General features: G+C 48.3%; 1 protein-coding gene across 14 annotated transcripts; it reads right to left on the bottom strand.

Moving 5' to 3' along the window:
* Positions 1-480: 480 nt before the first annotated feature.
* Positions 481-15,285, bottom strand: LOC122680083 (apolipoprotein L3-like). 14 transcript variants are annotated; one of them, XM_043880993.1, is made up of 8 exons: positions 15,158-15,237; positions 12,161-12,265; positions 11,816-11,851; positions 10,506-10,604; positions 7,452-7,492; positions 7,164-7,270; positions 5,261-5,381; positions 481-2,569 (listed from the first exon to the last, which is right to left on the bottom strand). In XM_043880993.1, the coding sequence occupies exons 6-8, from the start codon at positions 7,192-7,194 to the stop codon at positions 1,699-1,701; spliced, it is 1,023 nt and encodes a 340-aa protein (XP_043736928.1). In that variant the 5' UTR covers positions 7,195-7,270; positions 7,452-7,492; positions 10,506-10,604; positions 11,816-11,851; positions 12,161-12,265; positions 15,158-15,237; the 3' UTR covers positions 481-1,698. The 14 variants fall into 14 exon arrangements, with proteins under 14 accessions (XP_043736928.1, XP_043736929.1, XP_043736924.1 ...); XM_043880994.1 differs by lacking the exon at positions 12,161-12,265 and adding an exon at positions 13,158-13,265 and having other exon boundaries at positions 15,158-15,235; XM_043880989.1 differs by lacking the exon at positions 12,161-12,265 and having other exon boundaries at positions 10,502-10,604; positions 15,158-15,285.
* Positions 15,286-18,541: the final 3,256 nt, after the last annotated feature.

Below are 18,541 nucleotides of genomic sequence, written 5' to 3'. Positions count from 1 at the left end.
AGAAATGCAAGTCACACTACAATAAGGTATCTCCCTTACAGCAATCAGAGGGGCCATCATCTACATCTGCAATGCTCTGAGGCTGTGGAGAAAAGGGAACCCTCCTCCACTGTTGGTGGGAATGTAAATTGCAGCTGCCATAGAAGACTACATGGAGTTTTCTTAAACAATTAAAAATAGAGCTACCACGTGATTTAGCAATCCCAGTTCTGGGCATATATCTAGAAAAAAGTAAAGCTCTAATTTGAAAAGATACGTGTACCCTGATGTTCATAGCAGTACTATTCATAACGGCCAAGACATTATATTAACCTAAATGTCTGTTGACAGATTAATGAATAAAGCAAATGTGGTACACTTATACATACCATGGAATACTACTCAGGCATAAAAAAGAATGAAATAATATTATCTGTAACAATATGTATGGATCTAGACATTATTATACTGAGTGAAGTAAGTCAGACAAAGACAAAGATGTGATATTAACTTATATGTAGAATCCAGAAAATAGCACAAATGAACTTACTTACAGAATAGAAATAGACTCATAGACATAGATAGTGAACATTTTATCAAAGTTTTTTTGGGATACACAAATTAGGAGATGGGATTAACAGATACACACCAGATGAACAAGTGCCTTCCTGCTGCAGTAGCATAGGAACAGTATTCAATATCTTGTAGTAAACTATAATGGAAATGAATAAAAAAGAATATAGATATACACATGCTCAGATGTTCTGTTGTGTCTGACTCTTTGCAACCCCATGGACTGTAGCATGCCAGGCCCCACTGTCTATGGGATTTTCCAAACAAGAATATTGGAATGGGGTGTCATTTCCTACTCCAGGGAATCTTCTCTACCCAGGAATCAAACCTGTGTCTCTGCTTAACAGACACATTCTTTACCACCTGGGAAGCCCAGATAAATACATAGATACCTGTATGATGGAATCACTTTGCTGTATACCTGGAATTAACAGAATATTTTAAATCAATTATCCTTCAATAAAACAAACAAACAAAATAAGTCACTGCCTAAGTAAGATACATCAGCTAAGGCCAAAGGTGAGTTGATGTTGGAGGAAAGGTCCAGAGACCACCAGCAGGGGAAGACTCTTCTTGCTGGAACATCACAGCCTGGGGAGGGCGATAGAGGAGCCCCTGCTCCTTCTGGATCCCAACAATCCTAACTCTCTGACTTTCTCCCATTGTCAACCCATTCGTATACCTGGCCTCTCATACCTAGTTCGCCTGCCTCTCCCTTTATTCTGCCTCCAGGGTTATCAATAGTCCAAAGTAAGTGGTTTCTGATGGGAGCAGAATTTGGGGGGAAATGGATGCATGTACGTGTATGACTGAGTCGCTTTGCAGTTCACCTGAAACTATCACAACACTGTTAATCGGCTATATTCCAGCACAAAATAAAATGTTCTTAGTATGAAAAAAAAGTGGTTTCTCCCTGCCTCTCATTCTCTCGTGCCCCCTCCTCCCTTAATCTAGGCTTCAGGCCCCTTCCTTCTCTCTCCTCATCCATCACCTACATCCATCCCTGCACTGCTGTGCTCAACCACAGAAATGCCAAATTCCTAACCCCCAGCTTCATTAATGTGGCCTCCCTCTTTCCCTTTAACAAGGTACCTCTGCACGTTAGCCCCTCACGTGTCCCTGGACCCCGCACTGCTCTGGGAATGGCTAAATCACGGCCTCCTGCAGACTCTCATAGATCTGGGTAAGCTCCTCCAACTTCTTCTCAAAATCCCGTGCCTGATCCCTCAGACTTTTAGCTGTTACTGTCTTGGCACCATTGTGCAAGTGCTTTGACTCCCTCACCAGGAAGGCCACATCCACCAGAAGGAAGACCCCTGCAGTGGCCAAACCCATGATCCGGGCTCCTTTGGTTATTGTTGAAGCTGTGGCTTTGAAACCTGCCTGTATCTGCTCGATAGCTGGGACTGAGATCCTCCCAGCACTCATGTAATTGTTTGCACTGGCTGCAGAGCCAGAGTTGTCTTTGCCTGTCTCCAGGGTACAGATTTTCATTTCAATGCATTGTACAATTTCTGTGATTTCCTCTGTTGTCTCAACAATGTGGGGGTTGCTCTTGAGTACCTCTAGAAGAACCTTCCATTTCTTGACGACACTTGACATCATACGACTGGCTTCGGTTTCTGCTGATGACCTCTTCACATGTTCGATGATACTGGTGGACACACCGGTCACAGCTGCTGCTGCTCCCAGCCCTATCCCTGTGGCCAAGAGCACCACACTGGCCCCCGCTGTCACGGGTGCCAGAGCCAGGCCAACAATGGTCAGAATACTAGACACAGCACCGGTGCTGTGGGTCATCACGTTGGAGATGGTACATCCCTTATGCACCTTGTCAACCTTGTCTGCGAGCTTATGGAACTTGCCTATGAACTCCTCCAGCTGCCGTTTCACCTGAGGAAACTTAATCAGAAACCTCCTCCTGTCCAGTTCCTCTTTGGTGAGTCTTTCCTGGTCCTCCTCAACCAAGGCTCTTTTCAATTCCTTCAGATATTTGTGTAGTTCATCCGCGTCTTCCCTGTAACAATGAAGGTCAAGGGATTAGAAAGGCAGTTTGCTTGCCTGTAAAATTGGCTGCATAATACCTATTCTGCATAAATACAGATATGTTGCTATAATCAATTAGAAAAGAATTTTATAAATGTAAAATGTCCTCTTTCAACCTTAAACATGTTTCATACTTTATAGATGCTGCATCTTGACATAGCTAAACTTGGCATAGGTAAGCAAAAGTCACCTTAGGATACTGGCAAACTTAAGAGAGATATTTGAGAGAATTCCCAGGTGGTCCATAGGTTACAACTCTCCACTCCCACTGCTGGCCTTGACTCAATCCCTGGTTGGTGAATGAGGATCCCCAGGCCATATGGCTCAGCCAGAGAAAAGTTATGTGGTGAAGAAGTCTCACAGGTGGGTCAACACCATCACTTCAAAAGAGTTTTTGGAGTGGGAACTCCACAGATATATAAAGACACGTAGCACTGGAGGAGAAAAACTTCATTTGAGGGCCTCGGTGTGTAGTGAGAAGTCTCCCTGGTCTTTGCCCTTGGCTACCGGGAAGTGGTCCCTAAGCCCGTAGAATTCCGACTGATAAGCATGTCCTTGCCTGCCTGGGCCTTTGGCTATGCATCAGTCTGACAAGCTGACGAGTGACTCAAGGTCTGTGGGTCTCATGGTGTCAGTTCTGCATCTCGTAGAGCTGGACACTAGGGCACGAGTGTGACTTCCAGGAGGGGCTGGAGATGACAGGTCAGGGTAACTTGGCTTTTAAGCAAGGTCAGAATCCCTAATGGGCAGTACTCCGTGCATCTTGTCACACACTGAATGCAGGTCAGTAACGTGTCCTGAGGACAATGGGAGCTTTGTCTGTGAAACCTGCCCAGACTCTGCCCTCTGACTGGTGGGCACTTTTCTCCTTCCCTGTAGTAAACTGTAGCTGGGATCATGAAGCTTTCAGTGAGTCCTGTCCATTCTATAGGGAATTCTTGAACCTGAGAGTTGTTTTGGGGATCCCCTAAATTTGCCACTGAAGTCAAAGTAAGGGCAGTCCTGGGCACTGTGCCTTTATACTTTGTAGATTGGCTGTCTCTATGACTTATAATTTTTTAAACCCCAAAAGTCAGAGCTCGAAGGCACCTTATAATCATTTGGTCTGCCATCTGCTGTCTTCTAAGCATTGTGCCCTTGACCTTCTCAGCAGAAGGTCGCTGGAACCACCCACTGCCCCAGTTGACAGGGAAGCAGGAGATGTGCTATGAGCCCTTGTTTCCCTTGGACTCTCCAGCTCACCTCACTGAAATGTCACCCAGCACCCTCAATGGCTCAGGGGTCACCTATCTAACTCACAATTTACCTGGCGACAGCTCCACCTGCCTGCAGCCCAGGCCATGTGCAACTTTGTGGAACCTCTAAAGATTCAAGGGACTTGAGGAAACACCCATCTGAACGGCTGAGCCTCAGGAACCTGCACTTGCACATCTGGTGGAGGAAGCATTTCCTCTTGGGTGGGGATGTGTGAAGCTCCTAGGAATCCCTCTAATGACACACAGTCGCAGCCACTCACTGTGACTCTGGAGGGCTCACTGAGCATGGCCTTCCACTGTTAGGTGGACTCCACGTAGCTTAGAAGATGGTCCCGGATGGTGTGAGCAGCCAGGTCCCTTGCTACTCACAGAGTAGCAGACACAGTCTGCAGAGTGTGCAGACACAGTCACCCAGGACCCTCTAGCCAAGCATGAGAGGATCCCATCAGAGAGGGAAGAAATGTGCCCCCCTCCCTCTCAGGCGACCTCTGCTAGGGTCAGTCCTCTCAGTTTTGTGTCCTTAAGGCCCACTCTCCTCACTCTAGTCCTGGTCCTGCTGCCCAAGCCTCCATACAAGTCTTCCAAACTGGATCCTCTGCTTCACCCTGACCCCTGAGTCTGACCCTGGTCCAGGCCTCCCTGGTCCTTTGGACAAGATGATTGCACTTGCTTCCCAACCTGTGACCCTGCGGTTCACTCTGAGGCCATCACCATAATCTATCAGATTGAATTGCTATTCCCAATGGACACAGGACAGATCTGAGATTCAAAGTCTTAAACCCACAGGCCCAGGAGTTGGGCAGGGCTAGATCCAGGATCGCACAGACTCCTCCAGTTCCTCTTTAGCCTCTTTGCCTTATGGGCCAGCAGAATTCCTGCAGGGTTGGTACAGTTCCTAACATGGGGAATAGAAAGCCTGCAGGCAGAAGCCCAGGACACAAATGGTGGTGTGAGGATTTTCTAACTTGTCCCAAAGGACATTCTGCTTGGTTCTCATCACCAGAAAGAAGACCCTTGAGCCCTGTCTCTTCCCAACAATTTTTGAAGTGTTTGTATTGACTGAGTACTTACTCTGTGTCAAGCATTATGGGAAGCACTTTACATACATGATCTCAGTGTCCTCACAATAAAAATGAAAAGATGAAGAAACTAAAGCAAAGAGTAGTTCAGTAACTTTTCCAAGGTCACATAACCTGTGCCTTCCTCGCAGGTTTCATCTCTTCTCAACCTCAGATGATGCACTGTCAGCAAATGACATGGAGGAAACATTCCTAATGGGATCTTGAGAAGGAACACCCTTGACCCCAACAATAGGGTCCTTCCTGGAGGAGGTGTGCCTGCCAGGAGGAAGCTAGCCTGGTGCTGGGGGACATGGGTGACCTTCCTGGGGCACCTGTGCAGGTTACCTGGACAATCTGTCCTCAGTCTTAAGTTTCTTCAGGAGTTCATTCAGTAGGAGTCCTAGTTGCTCTCTGCTGAGTTTGTCCCAGAGACATTCAATGACCTCCTCCAAAAAGATCTCAATATCTAGATGAAAGACAAGGGAATAAGATTAGAAGAATTTGTGGTGGAACATAAACGTTATTGAGTATAAAGTAGTTAAAATTCATCTTGCTAGCAGCAATCACCTGTGGTGCTCTTGGTGAGATCCCCCAGGGTTATGGATGGGCTGTCCCCCCACCCCCCAATTTTTGTTGAAGAGTTAACCACCTGGTGACCTTTTTGAACATGGGGCTTGTAAGGAGGTTAGGTGAAATGAGGTCCTATGTGGGATTCTGAAGGAGTTCTACTGGTAAGGAACCTGCCCACCAATGCGGGAGATGTAAGAGATGCGGTTTGATTCCTGTGTCAGGAAGAACCCTTGAAGGGGGGCATGGCAAGCCACTGAATATTCTTGTTTGGAGAATCCCATGGATAGAGGAGGCTTGCAGGCTGCAGTCCATGTGGTTGCAAAGCGATGGACATGATTGAGCAATTGAACACACACACAGAAAGAGAAGAAAGAGCAAGTGTGATTTGTTATTTATCACTTCTAGAATAGACTTACAGCACCCTATAAATGAATCCTTTCATGTTTGGGCAGTGAAACAATTGAATACTCATGTTAAATGTGATAAAGAATGTAATGACTATAAATAGCCTCAGATCACTGCAGGGTAATTATCCTCAAAGAGTTATCAAAATCCCTGTCTGATTTCAGAGATCTGGAGTTATGGAATTGCAGGTAATATATTGGTGGCCAGGCTATATATATATGTGGGGCTGGGACTTGATATAAAATGTGTTTCTTAATAAATCCACACAAAGAGGAATTGTTCTTATTTCACAGAAGAGGAACTCAGTGAAACTGAGTGAAACTGAGTGAAACTCAGACAGGAGAATGGACAGCCGAAGGCCACAGAACCGAAAGCTCTGAGGTTGAATCCAAGGTCAAGTGTCAGACATTTGTTGTACATGACATTGAATCCTCCTTACATTTAAAACTCCTGTGGTTTGTTCATTCTACTCTATAGCACACAATGGGGATTCTTTGCAACTCATTTTTGGTGGTGAGCATGCAGTTGTGTATATAGAAGTAGAAATATAATGTACACATGAAACTTGGAAAACATTACAAACTCGTGTTGCCTAATTTTAAAAAAGACTTTAAGACCACATGCCATTGAGTAAAACTACCATATGAGAGGATTCCTGCTCCTGACCACAGACTCTAGGATGGGCAGGGGAGGGGATCAACCACGTGGAGGAGGGGTGGAGCCAGATGTGATCCCCATTGCCCCTCCCCTCTAGCTGGGAGGCAGGAAAGGCCAGACTAGGGTTCAGTGCAGGGTCCACTGACCCTCACAGAGTGGCTGGGCTGGTGGCTGGGCAAGAGCTGGAGGAAACAGCTTCTGTGGTGATACCTCAGGTTCTGGGAGCAGCAGGAGGCTAGAGCCAAGAGAGAGAGCAGGAGAAGCTCCAGTGATGCTGGAGGACCTCCTCTCCCAGGCCTGCCTTGCCTCGGGGACTCCCATCTGCTGTCCATTCTCCGTGTGTGCTCTCCTGGCCTCTGTTCTGAGTCACTTGCTGGATGATGGGAGAGGCAGAAAGTCAGCACCTTGGTCATGGATCCTGAGGAGAGGGCCAGGAAGGAGGATGTGGGCAGACCCCAGGGTGAGGGGAATCTCCTGGTCTCTCTTGGAAGCTCAAGGATGCCTATCCATCCTCTTTGTGGTTCTTGATTACTCTGGAGTTTAACCCAGCCTGGAAATGCCACCCTCAAAACTGGGGCACAAGTAGGAACTTTCCAGAGAAGAGGCAGCTGACTACCTGAGCAGTGTCCGAAGTTTTCTGAGCTCATGGTGGAAGCACGGGCTCCCAGTGACCTCTCTTCAACTCCTTGTCTGCATCAGGCTGGAAGCAGTGTGACCTCACCCCTGAGGAAGAGAAAACAGACTGTGAGCTCCACTGTGAGGGTGCAGTGGCTTCAGGGAGCAGCGAGGCACAAGTTATCTGGCAGGTTCCCCTTGGACGGCCACCAGTGCCTCCAGGGACTTAGTGCAGTGTGGTTCTCTGTCTCCTGGGCTCACTGGTTGTTAGTTCAGCTATGTCATTTACCTCCTACAGCTCCTTCCAAGCCACATCAGAGTCCTGCTCTCCTGTTGGGGCACAAGGAGAAGTTTATCAGACAGGAGACAGGCATCTGTGAAGTTACAGGAACGATCAAACCAGAGACTAGAAGAACATATAGGAGGTGATACTCTGGAAATGAAGTGAGGTTGGGACACCTGTGTTTTCAAATTGGTAATAACTAATATTAATGATAATATTGATCCAGAGTCCTTGACATGCAGGCTCCTGAAGCTCACATAAACTTAGCTCAGTCCAAGTTTTCATGCTGGTGCCAAAGTCTGGACTGGAACCCGAGTCTTTCTGATGCAAACCACACATTTGTGATGACTATGCTCTACTCCCTCTATTATACAAAAATATTTATTTGTGGATATATGTTAATTGGTAAATGACTCTTTTTGTTCCAAAATGATGAGCTCCCTGTGCTCAAGTCTCTCCTTGATAAAGTTCCTGGTGATACAGCTCCCACAGCCCAGGTCCTCCTTGCTTCTGCAAGAGCCTTTTTCCCACAAGGGCCTGGAGTCCCATCAGCCCTGCCCCAATTCCTGTCTCCCTGCTCTGAGTGGCAGAGAACACCTGCAGGTTTTCTTTCCTCCTTGCTTTCCCCTCCTGAATATTGGACTTGATGTAGCTTCTAATCCTTTATGTAAATAATAGTGCAAAGAATATTCAACTTGTATAAAACTTCAACTACATCTGAGACTGTATCCTTAAGCTATATCTAGAAGTAGAATTAAGATCAGATGGCATCAACACCTAACAAATTTCCATACCTAGAGCCAAGTGCTATGCAAAGAAACTGTAGCAATTTATGTTCACAGTTATAGTATATGAGGGTGTTCATCCTTTCAGATATATGCATTCTCAGTGGTCTTTCTTTAAAAAAAAGATCGTATCTTTATCATTAAATAATTTATTTTGGTTCTGCATGTGATTGTCTTGCCATGGAAGATGAGGAAGGAAAGTTAGTGTTGATGACATTTAGCTACAATTTTTAAGAAAGCAAAAGAGCATCTGTGAACTACTCCCCTGAGACTTGACTGAAATGATGGTAAATGTATATATTGGTATAATACCCTCTACTGGTAAGAGTCTGTGGTTTCCATAGTGTAGTGCTTATCACATTCACCTAACACGCAAAAGTGCTCAGTTCAAAATCGAGTGGAAACATCTTCACTTGGGATTCCCTTGTGGCTTAATGGGTACAGAATCCACCTGCAAATCAGGAGACGTGGGTTCAATTCCTGGGGTGGGAGATCCCCTGGGGAAGGGAACGGCTACCCACTCCAGTATTCTGGACTGGAGAACTCCATGTACTATGTAATCCAAGGGATCACAAAGAGTCAGACATGACTGAGCAACTTTCACTTTCACAGATAAGAGCAACTTGTGTTTGTGATTGTTGCTCTGCATTGGTGTCGCCTCCGAAACTTTACCAATGGTACCTCATATGTTATTCCATTAGCTTTTGAGATGTGTACCATTGTATCCTCATTTACAAATAAGGAAGCTGACACATAGGTGTTACCTGACTTACCTAAGTTCAGAAGTCTTGCCTTTGGTACACTGGTTTGACCCCACTCACTGGGTCAAGAACCCATAGCCTGCCTCTCTTCCCTCTGCTGCTAATAAAAACAAGCATGGGAACAATAGGAGACCAGAGTGTTTAACAAATATTTGAAGACTCACTGAACGGAAAAGTGATAGATGAATAAAGAGGAGTGCAGTAGAGATGTAGAAACAGGGACTTTGTTCACAGGAGAGAAGAATGGTCTTCTCGGCAGAGCCTCAGAGAGGGAGCAAGATGAGAGGGAATCTGAGGGGAGAGCAGGGGACAAGCTCATCAACCCCACATTCCATCCCATAGTCACAGCATCCTTCACTCTTCACCAGACTTTTAGAAGGTTACTTGACAATGAGATGCAGGAAAAAAAATAGATTACATCTTTGTTTAATTATGAAGGAAGGTAAAGGATACCCATGAGAGAGACAGACGTGGGATCCAGGAATCAGGAACATCAATCCAGTGGGAAGGGAATCCATGGATCCCAGCTGGGCGTGCAGCAGACCTAGAGAGAAACCAGTCCAGAATGGGATAAGAAGTCCAGAGTCTGTGGGGACAAGGGGCTCGATATCACATGAGGCACAGTTGGAAAGAAATGGAGGAAATGTTGAAGAGAAACAGTGCAAGGGGTGAAGATGAAGACAGTGAAAAACATCAGGGAAAAGTAAAGCACAGGAGGAGACGGGGACGACAGAGGATGAGATGGTTGGATGGCATCACCGACTCAATGGACATGAGTTTGGGTTAGGCTCCAGGAGTTGGTGATGGACAGGGACTCCTAGTGTGCTGCAGTTCATGGGGTCACAGAGTCGGACACGACTGAATGACTGAATTGAACTGAACAGCTGAGAAGCATGTGCAGCTATATGGTACACGTTAGCTCTTAAAAATGTATTACAATATCACAAAAAATGTAAACTCTTTTGTGTGATTTTTAAAAAAATCCTAAGGTAAATATATCTATGTCCAAGTCCTTTGGAGACTATTTTAAAACTGAAATAATATTAACATATATAATATGATACAACTCACAGAGGTATAATATAGTGATTCAAAAATCTTAGTTTTCTTTCATTTATAGTCATTATAGAATAACCTTTATCTTTTAAATTAAACAGAGTATTTAAATATGTGAAGAAAATGTACTTGTTAATTTAAAAATCGAAATACACTTCTAGAACTTGGGAGCCAAAGCACTGAAGGGAGGAGGAGGATTAATATCTCAGTTTACAAAGCTGGGAATCAAGAAATAGTAAGTCCAGTCGAGAGCATAGGAAGCAAAGATGTAAATAAAGTGCTTACAAGTGCAAAGCTTCCTAACAGAGGATATACAATTAGTGGAATAATGATATAAGAAGAAGAAGGGGACAGGTATAATAGAAAGTATAGAAATAAATGAAATCCTTATTTTTCCTAATAAAAATAAATAAATAGTATCAAATTTAAGTCAAGAAAAAGCAAAATGCAATACCTACTACTTATTAGTGATTGTGGTTGATGACTTCCCACTTTGCACCAGCCACCTTCCCAATTGCTTGGTATGAATTCACTTCCTTTTAGTGCTCACAATGATCCTATAAGAAAGGAAACTGACACTCAGAGAGGTTAAGTAATTTCCTCTAAGCACCCAGCTAGTGCTAGAGCCAGAATCCAAATCCAGGTTCCTGTCTCCTGCGCACACATTCTCACACTATTTCACTTCCCAAAGCAGTAATATCATTTAAAGAGATTGATTAACTATCTAAAGAAGAAGCTTTTCCTTGGAAGGAATGAGCAGAACCCTGTGTACAAATTGATCTGTCTTAACCATATGCTCGTAGGACTGGATTGTTTTACCTCTAAGATGACAGATGTCACTTTTTATAGTAGTCAATAACCTCCAAGATTGGGGTGATTTCTAGTGCCACCACCTTAAAGGTGATGGAAGCAGCTGAATTAAATGCCAACAAGAAGTATGTGGCTCCTGCTGTGACAACTGTCAGTGTAGGACACATGTTTGTGTTGATGAAACTCATTCAGTCAGTTCAGTCGCTCAGTTGTGTCTGGCTCTTTGTGACCCCACGAATTACAGCATGCCAGGCCTCCCTGTCCATCACAAACTCCTGGAGTTTACTCAAACTCATGTCCATCGAGTTGGTGTTGCCATCCAGCCATCTCATCCTCTGTCCTCCCCTTCTCCTCCTGCCCCCAATCCCTCCCAGCATCAGGGTCTTTTCCAATGAGTCAACTCTTCGCAAGAGGTGGCCAAAGTTATGGAGTTTCAGCTTCAGCGTCAGTCCTTCCAATGAACACCCAGGAGTGATCTCCTCTAGGATGGACCGGTTGGATCTCCTTGCAGTCCAAGGGACTCTGAAGAGTCTTCTCCAACACCACAGTCCAAAAGCATCAATTTTTCGGTGCTCAGCTTTCTTCACAGTCCAATTCTACGTCCATACATGACCAGTAGAAAAACCATAGCCTTGCCTAGATGGACCTCTGTTAGTAAAGTAATGTCTCTGCTTTTTAATATGCTATCTAGGTTGGTCATAACTTTCCTTCCAAGGAATAAACATCCTTTAATTTCATGGCTGCAATCATCATCTGCAGTGATTTTGGAGCCCCCCAAAATAACCTAGTTCTCTAGTAAAGTAGGCATGAAAACAGAGTTAAACAATAACACTGAGAGTGAACATGCTTGACTGAAAAGCATGAGTGGACTGTAAGCAGATATTGTCCAGCAGCATCTTGCCCACCCACATGTGCACCCAAGGGCTTCCGTCCCCTCAAAGGAAGGAAGACCCCTTACCGGGGAGGTGAATCCCACAGGCCAGCATCTCTGCTCCTGCAAAGGCAAGGATGCTCTTGAAGATGATCAGAGAAGCAGTCATAAGGGGGCATCCACATATAATAATAATAATAATAAAAGATAATGATTGCTATGAATACGTTTCATTTAGACAGGCTGAGTTTGTGAAAGGCCATGAGTTCATGATAATATTCAAATGAGAGGACTTTAGAAAAGTGTGGTCAGAAAGAGAAAGATAAAAGTTAAAAAGAATGCTAGTGGTTATGCAGGGGACGCAAGGCGAAAGAGAGATGGGATCGATCCCTGGGCAGGGAGGATCCCCTGGAGAAAGAAATGGTTGCCCACTCCAGGACTCTTGCTGGGAAGTCCATGGACAGAGGAGCTGGGAGGGCTGCATCCATGAGGCTGTGAAGAGCTGGTCACATCTGAGCGGGTGCCTTTCTTTTGTCTCTATGGTGCAAAGAAGAGTGAATGTGATGGGAATATTCTGTGTTAATTGAATTTAATAATAAGAGGAGTCTTGATGTCTATGGGTATATTCCTCTCTGTTTATTTACGTGAATGTTTATAAAGGATTGAGAAAGAAAGAACCCCTGACATCCCGAGTCTGACCTGGTGTCACAACAGGGCGATGCTCTTCTCCTGTTGGATGCAAAGGCTCTCACAGAAATCCAGCCTCACACAAGGTCACCCTGAGAGCAGGAGTGAGGAGACAGCAAACACCCATCACTGCGCCCTCACCCACACCTCGCCCCCTCCCTTGGCTGAAAAGCACGACTGCTCCTTCTTTACCCATTACAGCTTTATCCTCGCTCTGGTCTCCCCTCTCCACTGATGGAGTAACAGAGACCCCGTGGTAGTGCTGCCCCCCATTCTCTGCAGCACCCAATCTAGAGCACCCCATTTCCTTAGAGCTTCCCCCCAATCCCCTTACCTAAGCTCTACTCCTAGAATCTTTCTTTCTACCCCTTCCTCTGCGATGCCCACAGCTCTCCCTCAGGAAGAGTGACCATCAGCTTGTGTTTAGGAAGTGTGCCTGGTGGCGAGGGTGGGGGCAGTGTCATGTGGATGGGAGAGAATTCACAAAGGCCTGCCCTCTTCCAAGAGGATGGGGAGGAGAACTGGCCGGCCCCCTGCCTCCTTCTCTGTCCAGAAGGTGGAAGATCCGAGGAGCCAGGGAAGCCTATTGAGATCATGAAACATGAGAAGAGAGTCAAGTCAGAAAGAAGAGGAGGGATCAGGCAGAAGGGCCGGCTCCTGGATGATGACAAACAATTGTAAATGCGTCGAACACTGGACTCATCCTTCTGTCCTTCCCTCCCATTCTTGGCCTGGTCCTGACCCTTGTCTGGGGCCTCAGCTGGGTGTGGACTTGGTCAGTGCTTCCTCTGCTTGATTCCGTCCAGGGCATCCTCCTCTGTTAGTTCTGATTGGTCCTTTTCTGGAAAGGCTGTTGGTGGGAGAGGAGAGGACTCCAGAGAAGCCTGTCCCTGCCCAGCTGCATGGCCAGTCATGCATCCCTCCCCTCCTCATGGGCAGACAGATTCTCCCCAACCATCTCCCTCATGTGCCTGAAGTCATGCTCCCTGGGAAGGGAAAGGGGCATTAAGAAAGTCCCTAGTCCAGCACCCAGACCCTCCCGACTGCCCCAGCTCCTGTCTTCCTCACACTGTCTGTCTCCACAGGGCCTGCTGCAGGACTCTGACTCCTCACTTGGCACAGGCTGCCCCTCCCCATGAAACGTGTTTCCCCACTGGCCTCACTATGTGACGGGTTACTTGTCCCTGGAGGCCCAGCTCCTAGCCTCCCCCTGCCACCTTCTCCCAGTTCCTCTCCAGCTCCTCTTGAAGGTCACACTTTCCTGGTCATGGTTCTCTTATTGCTCAGTTTCCCCAGGTCTGAGAACCCTACCCACATCATCAGGGGCCCTGTCTGTTCTCTGCTGCTCCTCCTATCCAGGACCTCTGGGCACCGTCCGCCCTCCTGGGCATAGCCTGGCCAAAATATGAGGGGTGGGACCCCTTCTGGGGACATGAAACAACCAGCTTCTCAGTGACGCAGCACAAGCCCAGGTCGCCCTGTGAAAGTTAGAAAGGGAGGGAGGGTAGAAGGGGGACAAAGAGGAAGAGAATGGAGAAGAGGTGGAGAAGAAACTAAAGATCCTAATCAATCAATCATTCAAAAGTATCCAATGTAAACCAGAGAGAAAAAACTGAAGGGACTGAAGGAAGCATTAAAAATAACATTGATTTGAGGAAACCTTTCTAAATACACACATTTCACAAGATATAAAGGAAATTCTGACCTACTGGACTCTTGGAAATTATAATTGCCAAGGACACCGTAAACCAGGTTAGAAAAAACATCTGCACCCACAGGGAAAAATAGAAATCAGCTTTTAAAACCTTAGTAATAGAATAGAGCAACCAGTTCCCCAGGAGGTAGCTTGCCCTGGATCACACAGCTCTCTGTGGGCAGAGAGGAGGCCAAGACCAGGCCTTTGGACATGGGTAGGAAGGAGGGGTGGGAATGTGGTTTTAACAACACTAAGTTTCTAGGGTTGTCTCTGCTGGTATAAAACATAGATCTAAGCTCATGCCCCTCCTGTTATACTGATGTCTGTAGAGTTTGGATTTTTATCTTAATATTGCCACACTGGGACTGCATGTGGGCCTTGTGCAGTGAGCCCTTCTCACTTCTTCCAGCAGGGCCATCTTCCCCACAGGACCTCCCATCACCCACAGCCTGAGCAGAGGGCCCGGCGAACACAGGAAGCCAACGCCTTTTGACTCCCTGGTTGGTTTCCTGTCTCTTTTCAGGCCGCAGGCTCCCCCAGGGCCTGGCACTGAGCCTCCACTCAGAGGCAGGGTTTTTCAACAAACCTTGATTCCTTGTAACTGAAAAGAAATCCCCTTTCCCCCATCAGCCCCAGCCAGTACCCTGGGGGCAGCTTCATGGTGGCCAGGTCATAGGAGAGAGGCTTTGACTCCCCTGTCCTCCTCCACCCTTCTGCTTCCTCCAGTTTCCTAAAGTACTGAGCACCCCCAACACCCACCTTCCTCCTGGGCTCACCGCTCACGTCTCAGGGGTCCACGTCCTGAGTGAGCCCATCGGGATGGGTGCCGCCCTCCCTCTGCTATGTTCAGGGGCCCTCGGCTGGGAGGAAGCCCTCAGACACACCTGCCTCCACCTCCAGGCTCTGCCCCTGCTTCACCTGCTGCCCCGGCCATGGCCTCACCTCTCTGAGCTTCCAGTTCCCTTCTGTCAACTAGTGACATCATGCTTTTTCAGACATTCATCCAGAGGACGGGGAGAACGGCAGGGTCCCTCCCCCCTGCCTACCCAGGCGTCCTCCTCTGGCTGAGTGTGAACAAGATCCAGATGTTCACATCTGTGCAGATGCAGCCGCTGGCTGTGTGTCTCTGCAATGACCTCAAACACCCTCTGGGCCCAGATATGCTCTGGGAAGCAAAACTGAAAGCAAAACCCTCACTTCTGAGTGGTTCAAGTCAAACAAACACCCTGCTCACCAGGCCCCGCCCTGGGACTATTTCCACCTCCAGCTGACCCCTTTAGAGAAAGAAGCCCAGTCCTGACATTCCACAACCTTCTTGACACAGTCCACTCTGTCTCAGACTCCATGAAGGAAGACCTGTCACCCCACACACTGTGAGTCCTTTGGCAAATCACTCTCCCCCACCCTCATTTCCATCTTCTCACCCCTCCAAACCCCACACTCACAGGCTGCCTGCCTCATTCACCTTCATGCCTCTAGGATGTGGTGCAGTCCTAGAGCAGACCAGTTCCTCAGTGCATACTGTTCATACTCTGTTGCTGAGGGCCACGTCCAGGTGGCTTCTAGGATTCGCTCACACTTCTAGGTTCTTCTGTCAGGGATACCTGCTGTATTCAACCAGGAGAAATGCTTTCTGCAAAGCCCAAACCTGGCATCACCTCCGCTGAGAAGCCATCCGTGACCTCACCTGTAGAGCCACTGTTTCCTGTTCTGCTCCCATGATACCTGGAAGGGGGGCCTAAGGCCACCCTTCAGCCACTCTGTCCATGCCCTTCCCCCCATCCCATCTGATCAGATCCCTCTAGACTTAGCCCTGCTGGCAGGGACGGAACTAGTGCCTTTAGTCCACATGAGGAGGGCCGGCCTTGATGGTCACTGCCATTAGGTGGATGCAGAAGTTCGTAGCAAGGGCTGAGAGCACGCTGCGCTTTTCTACCTCGGCTTATCTCCACCTGAAAACAGATATTTTTCTCTCCAAATGGAGGGCTTTTATCAGAAAACCAGTGTCCTGGTGACTCTGAGAAGTCTACAATGGAGAGCTGGCCCTGTCTCCTCTTTGGTTCCTGAGCAAAGAGCCTCTGCAGACGGGGGTCTGAGCATGTGCCAGGCACTGTGCTCGCAAGGTCTACGCCTTTCCTGTTGAACTCTCACACCAGCTCTAAGAGTGTGGGCTCCGTTTCACGGATGAAGAAATGGAGAATCAAGTTCCCACAGTCTGAGAGTCCTGTAGCTGGACTGCTGGTGAACTTCTCGGGTTGCCTCAAGCAGAAGTGACTGCAGTGGACCTGGATGCCCCATGGAGGCCCTCCTGCCCTTCCCCCAGGGCTGCTTCACCCCAGGAAGTGTCCCTGGGCCATTATGGTCCCCACCATCCAGGATTGAGGGAGGGACAGAAGACTTTTCCATTAGGATAGCCAACCATAGTTTGGTCTTAAAGCCAACTGTTATGTATCTCTTGTGTTTTGCAGGTAAGTGCGCTGAGAGGAGGGGACAGGTGGGTGCTTTGTTCCAGCAACTCAGGGACTTGTGTTTGGTGGGAGAGTGTCAGCAGCTCACGTCCTGCAAACATTCACTTGACACCCTGTTCCCAGGACTCAGGGCTCGGGCCAGGACAGACGCCCCAGAGCCCAGACACAGAGGAATCAGGGGCACACGGGCAGCCGCCCCGCCCACTGACCTGCGCAAGTCCGCCCCTCCCCCACAGGAGCCGCCGGGACACCAGGGCGCCTCCGCCCCGGGCTCGGGGTCCTTGGGGACAGCCGGCTCTGGGTGTCACCCCTACAGAAGGGACACAGGGAAGGACAGCGGGAGGCAGGGGTTTTTCCTGCAGGGAAAATCAGAGTGCAGTCACCCCTCCCGCCTGCTCACTTTAAACCTCAGGCAGAAATCCAGGAAGCAGGGGGGCGGGAAAGCCATGTGGCCTCCCCGGGGGACACCTGCCTGCATGAGGGCGCTCAGGCCCCGCTTCCTCAGGCCTCCGCCACAGGCCAGCTGGGGGCCCTGAGCTGGTGGTGGGCGTCCCGGGACTCACTTCCCAGGCGGGTAGCACCTTTTCAGGCCTGGAAGCCGATGATGACGTCCGTGATCTTCATGTCCCGCTCCTCACCCAGGGGGCCCAGCATGACTGCCCAAAGAAGACCTTGCTCTGGCCCATGCGGTATAGATTGCTCTCGAGCTCCAGGGCCTTGATCTGGAGAGGAGATCTGGCCACTGACCACATGCCACCCCAGCTACCACGCAGTCCTGGAGAAAAGCCAAGGCCCTGGATTGGTCTTGATGCTCTGTGGGCAGACTTCTCCTGGTGCAGGGAAAGTGGGTGGAGGGACGCCAGGAAGGGGGCACGTGGGGGCCAGCAAGATCCAGGTAAGGAGTCAGACTTGCAGAGAAACACAGAACCTGGGCCCTGAAGGGATCTTACCTGCTGGCATCTCTGTCCCCATGCATTTCTAACTAGGGTGACAGTGGACATCGGGGCTTCGGTAGCATTACCCTAGGTAATTAGAGAAAGTGTGTTTCTTTAAACAGGTAGTTTAAAGTCAAGAGGGGCTTCAACATACTTAGGAACCTAAGGAGTGAAGCGGGGGAAGCCAAGAAAGTGGGGCCAGGTGCAGGATGGCACACAAGGGCCACTAGTGGCTTGGGAGCAGTGCTGTGACACGACGAGTCTCTCATCAACAGCTGTCATTGATGAGGAGGCTGGGCCCAGACTGGGTGGAACCCAGTATCCGAATGTAACCAATTGTTAGACACTCTGTGCAGGCAACACAGTTTGCAGAGGAGAACCAGCTTTCCTCTAAGCCAGGACCTCCACAGGCTGAGGACACCCCTGTTCAATTAGGTCCAAGCCCTGGGATCCAGCCACTGGAGGCTGTGTGCCAGGTCGTATGCAGTCAGCTCTGCCATTTGCTGCCCATAACTTTGGCAGTAACAAAGTCAACAATGCCTACAGGTGTGGCCCTCACCCAAGGGGCTGTGCCACACTCCCGACAATTCCCCAACCCTCACCTGCAGATATCCAGGGATGTCTGGAAAAGGCAGCCCCAGAGGCTTGGGAGGTAGGAAGGGCTCCAGGGAGAGAAGTTCATATCAAAGATCTTGAAGCCAGCGATGTCCAGGATCCCTATGAATGAGACGCCCTGCCGCTTGGCCCTGTCCAGAGCCTTGTTGATGCACAGGACCAGCCAGTGGAACATGCGCTCCTTGGTGGCCTTGGCCAAGTTCTTGGTGGCAAAGTCAGCTTGCAGGGACACCAGGGGCAGGTGGCGGTGGGGGGGGATGGGTCAAACACAGGGAGCCTTTAAGTGCTCATTCCCTTTACCCCAACAATGTCATCTGCAGGGCCCACCTCCAGAAAAACAGCATCAAAGATGAGGAAAAATCTTCATACCAAAAATATGTTCACTCCAGTGTTATTGAAAATGAAGGAATTT

The sequence above is a fragment of the Cervus elaphus genome, chromosome 22 (assembly GCF_910594005.1).
Source record: "Cervus elaphus chromosome 22, mCerEla1.1, whole genome shotgun sequence".
NCBI classification, from domain to species: Eukaryota; Metazoa; Chordata; class Mammalia; order Artiodactyla; family Cervidae; genus Cervus; species Cervus elaphus.
The sequence above is the reverse complement of the archived record's forward strand: the minus strand, read 5'-3'. Positions and strand labels throughout refer to the sequence as shown.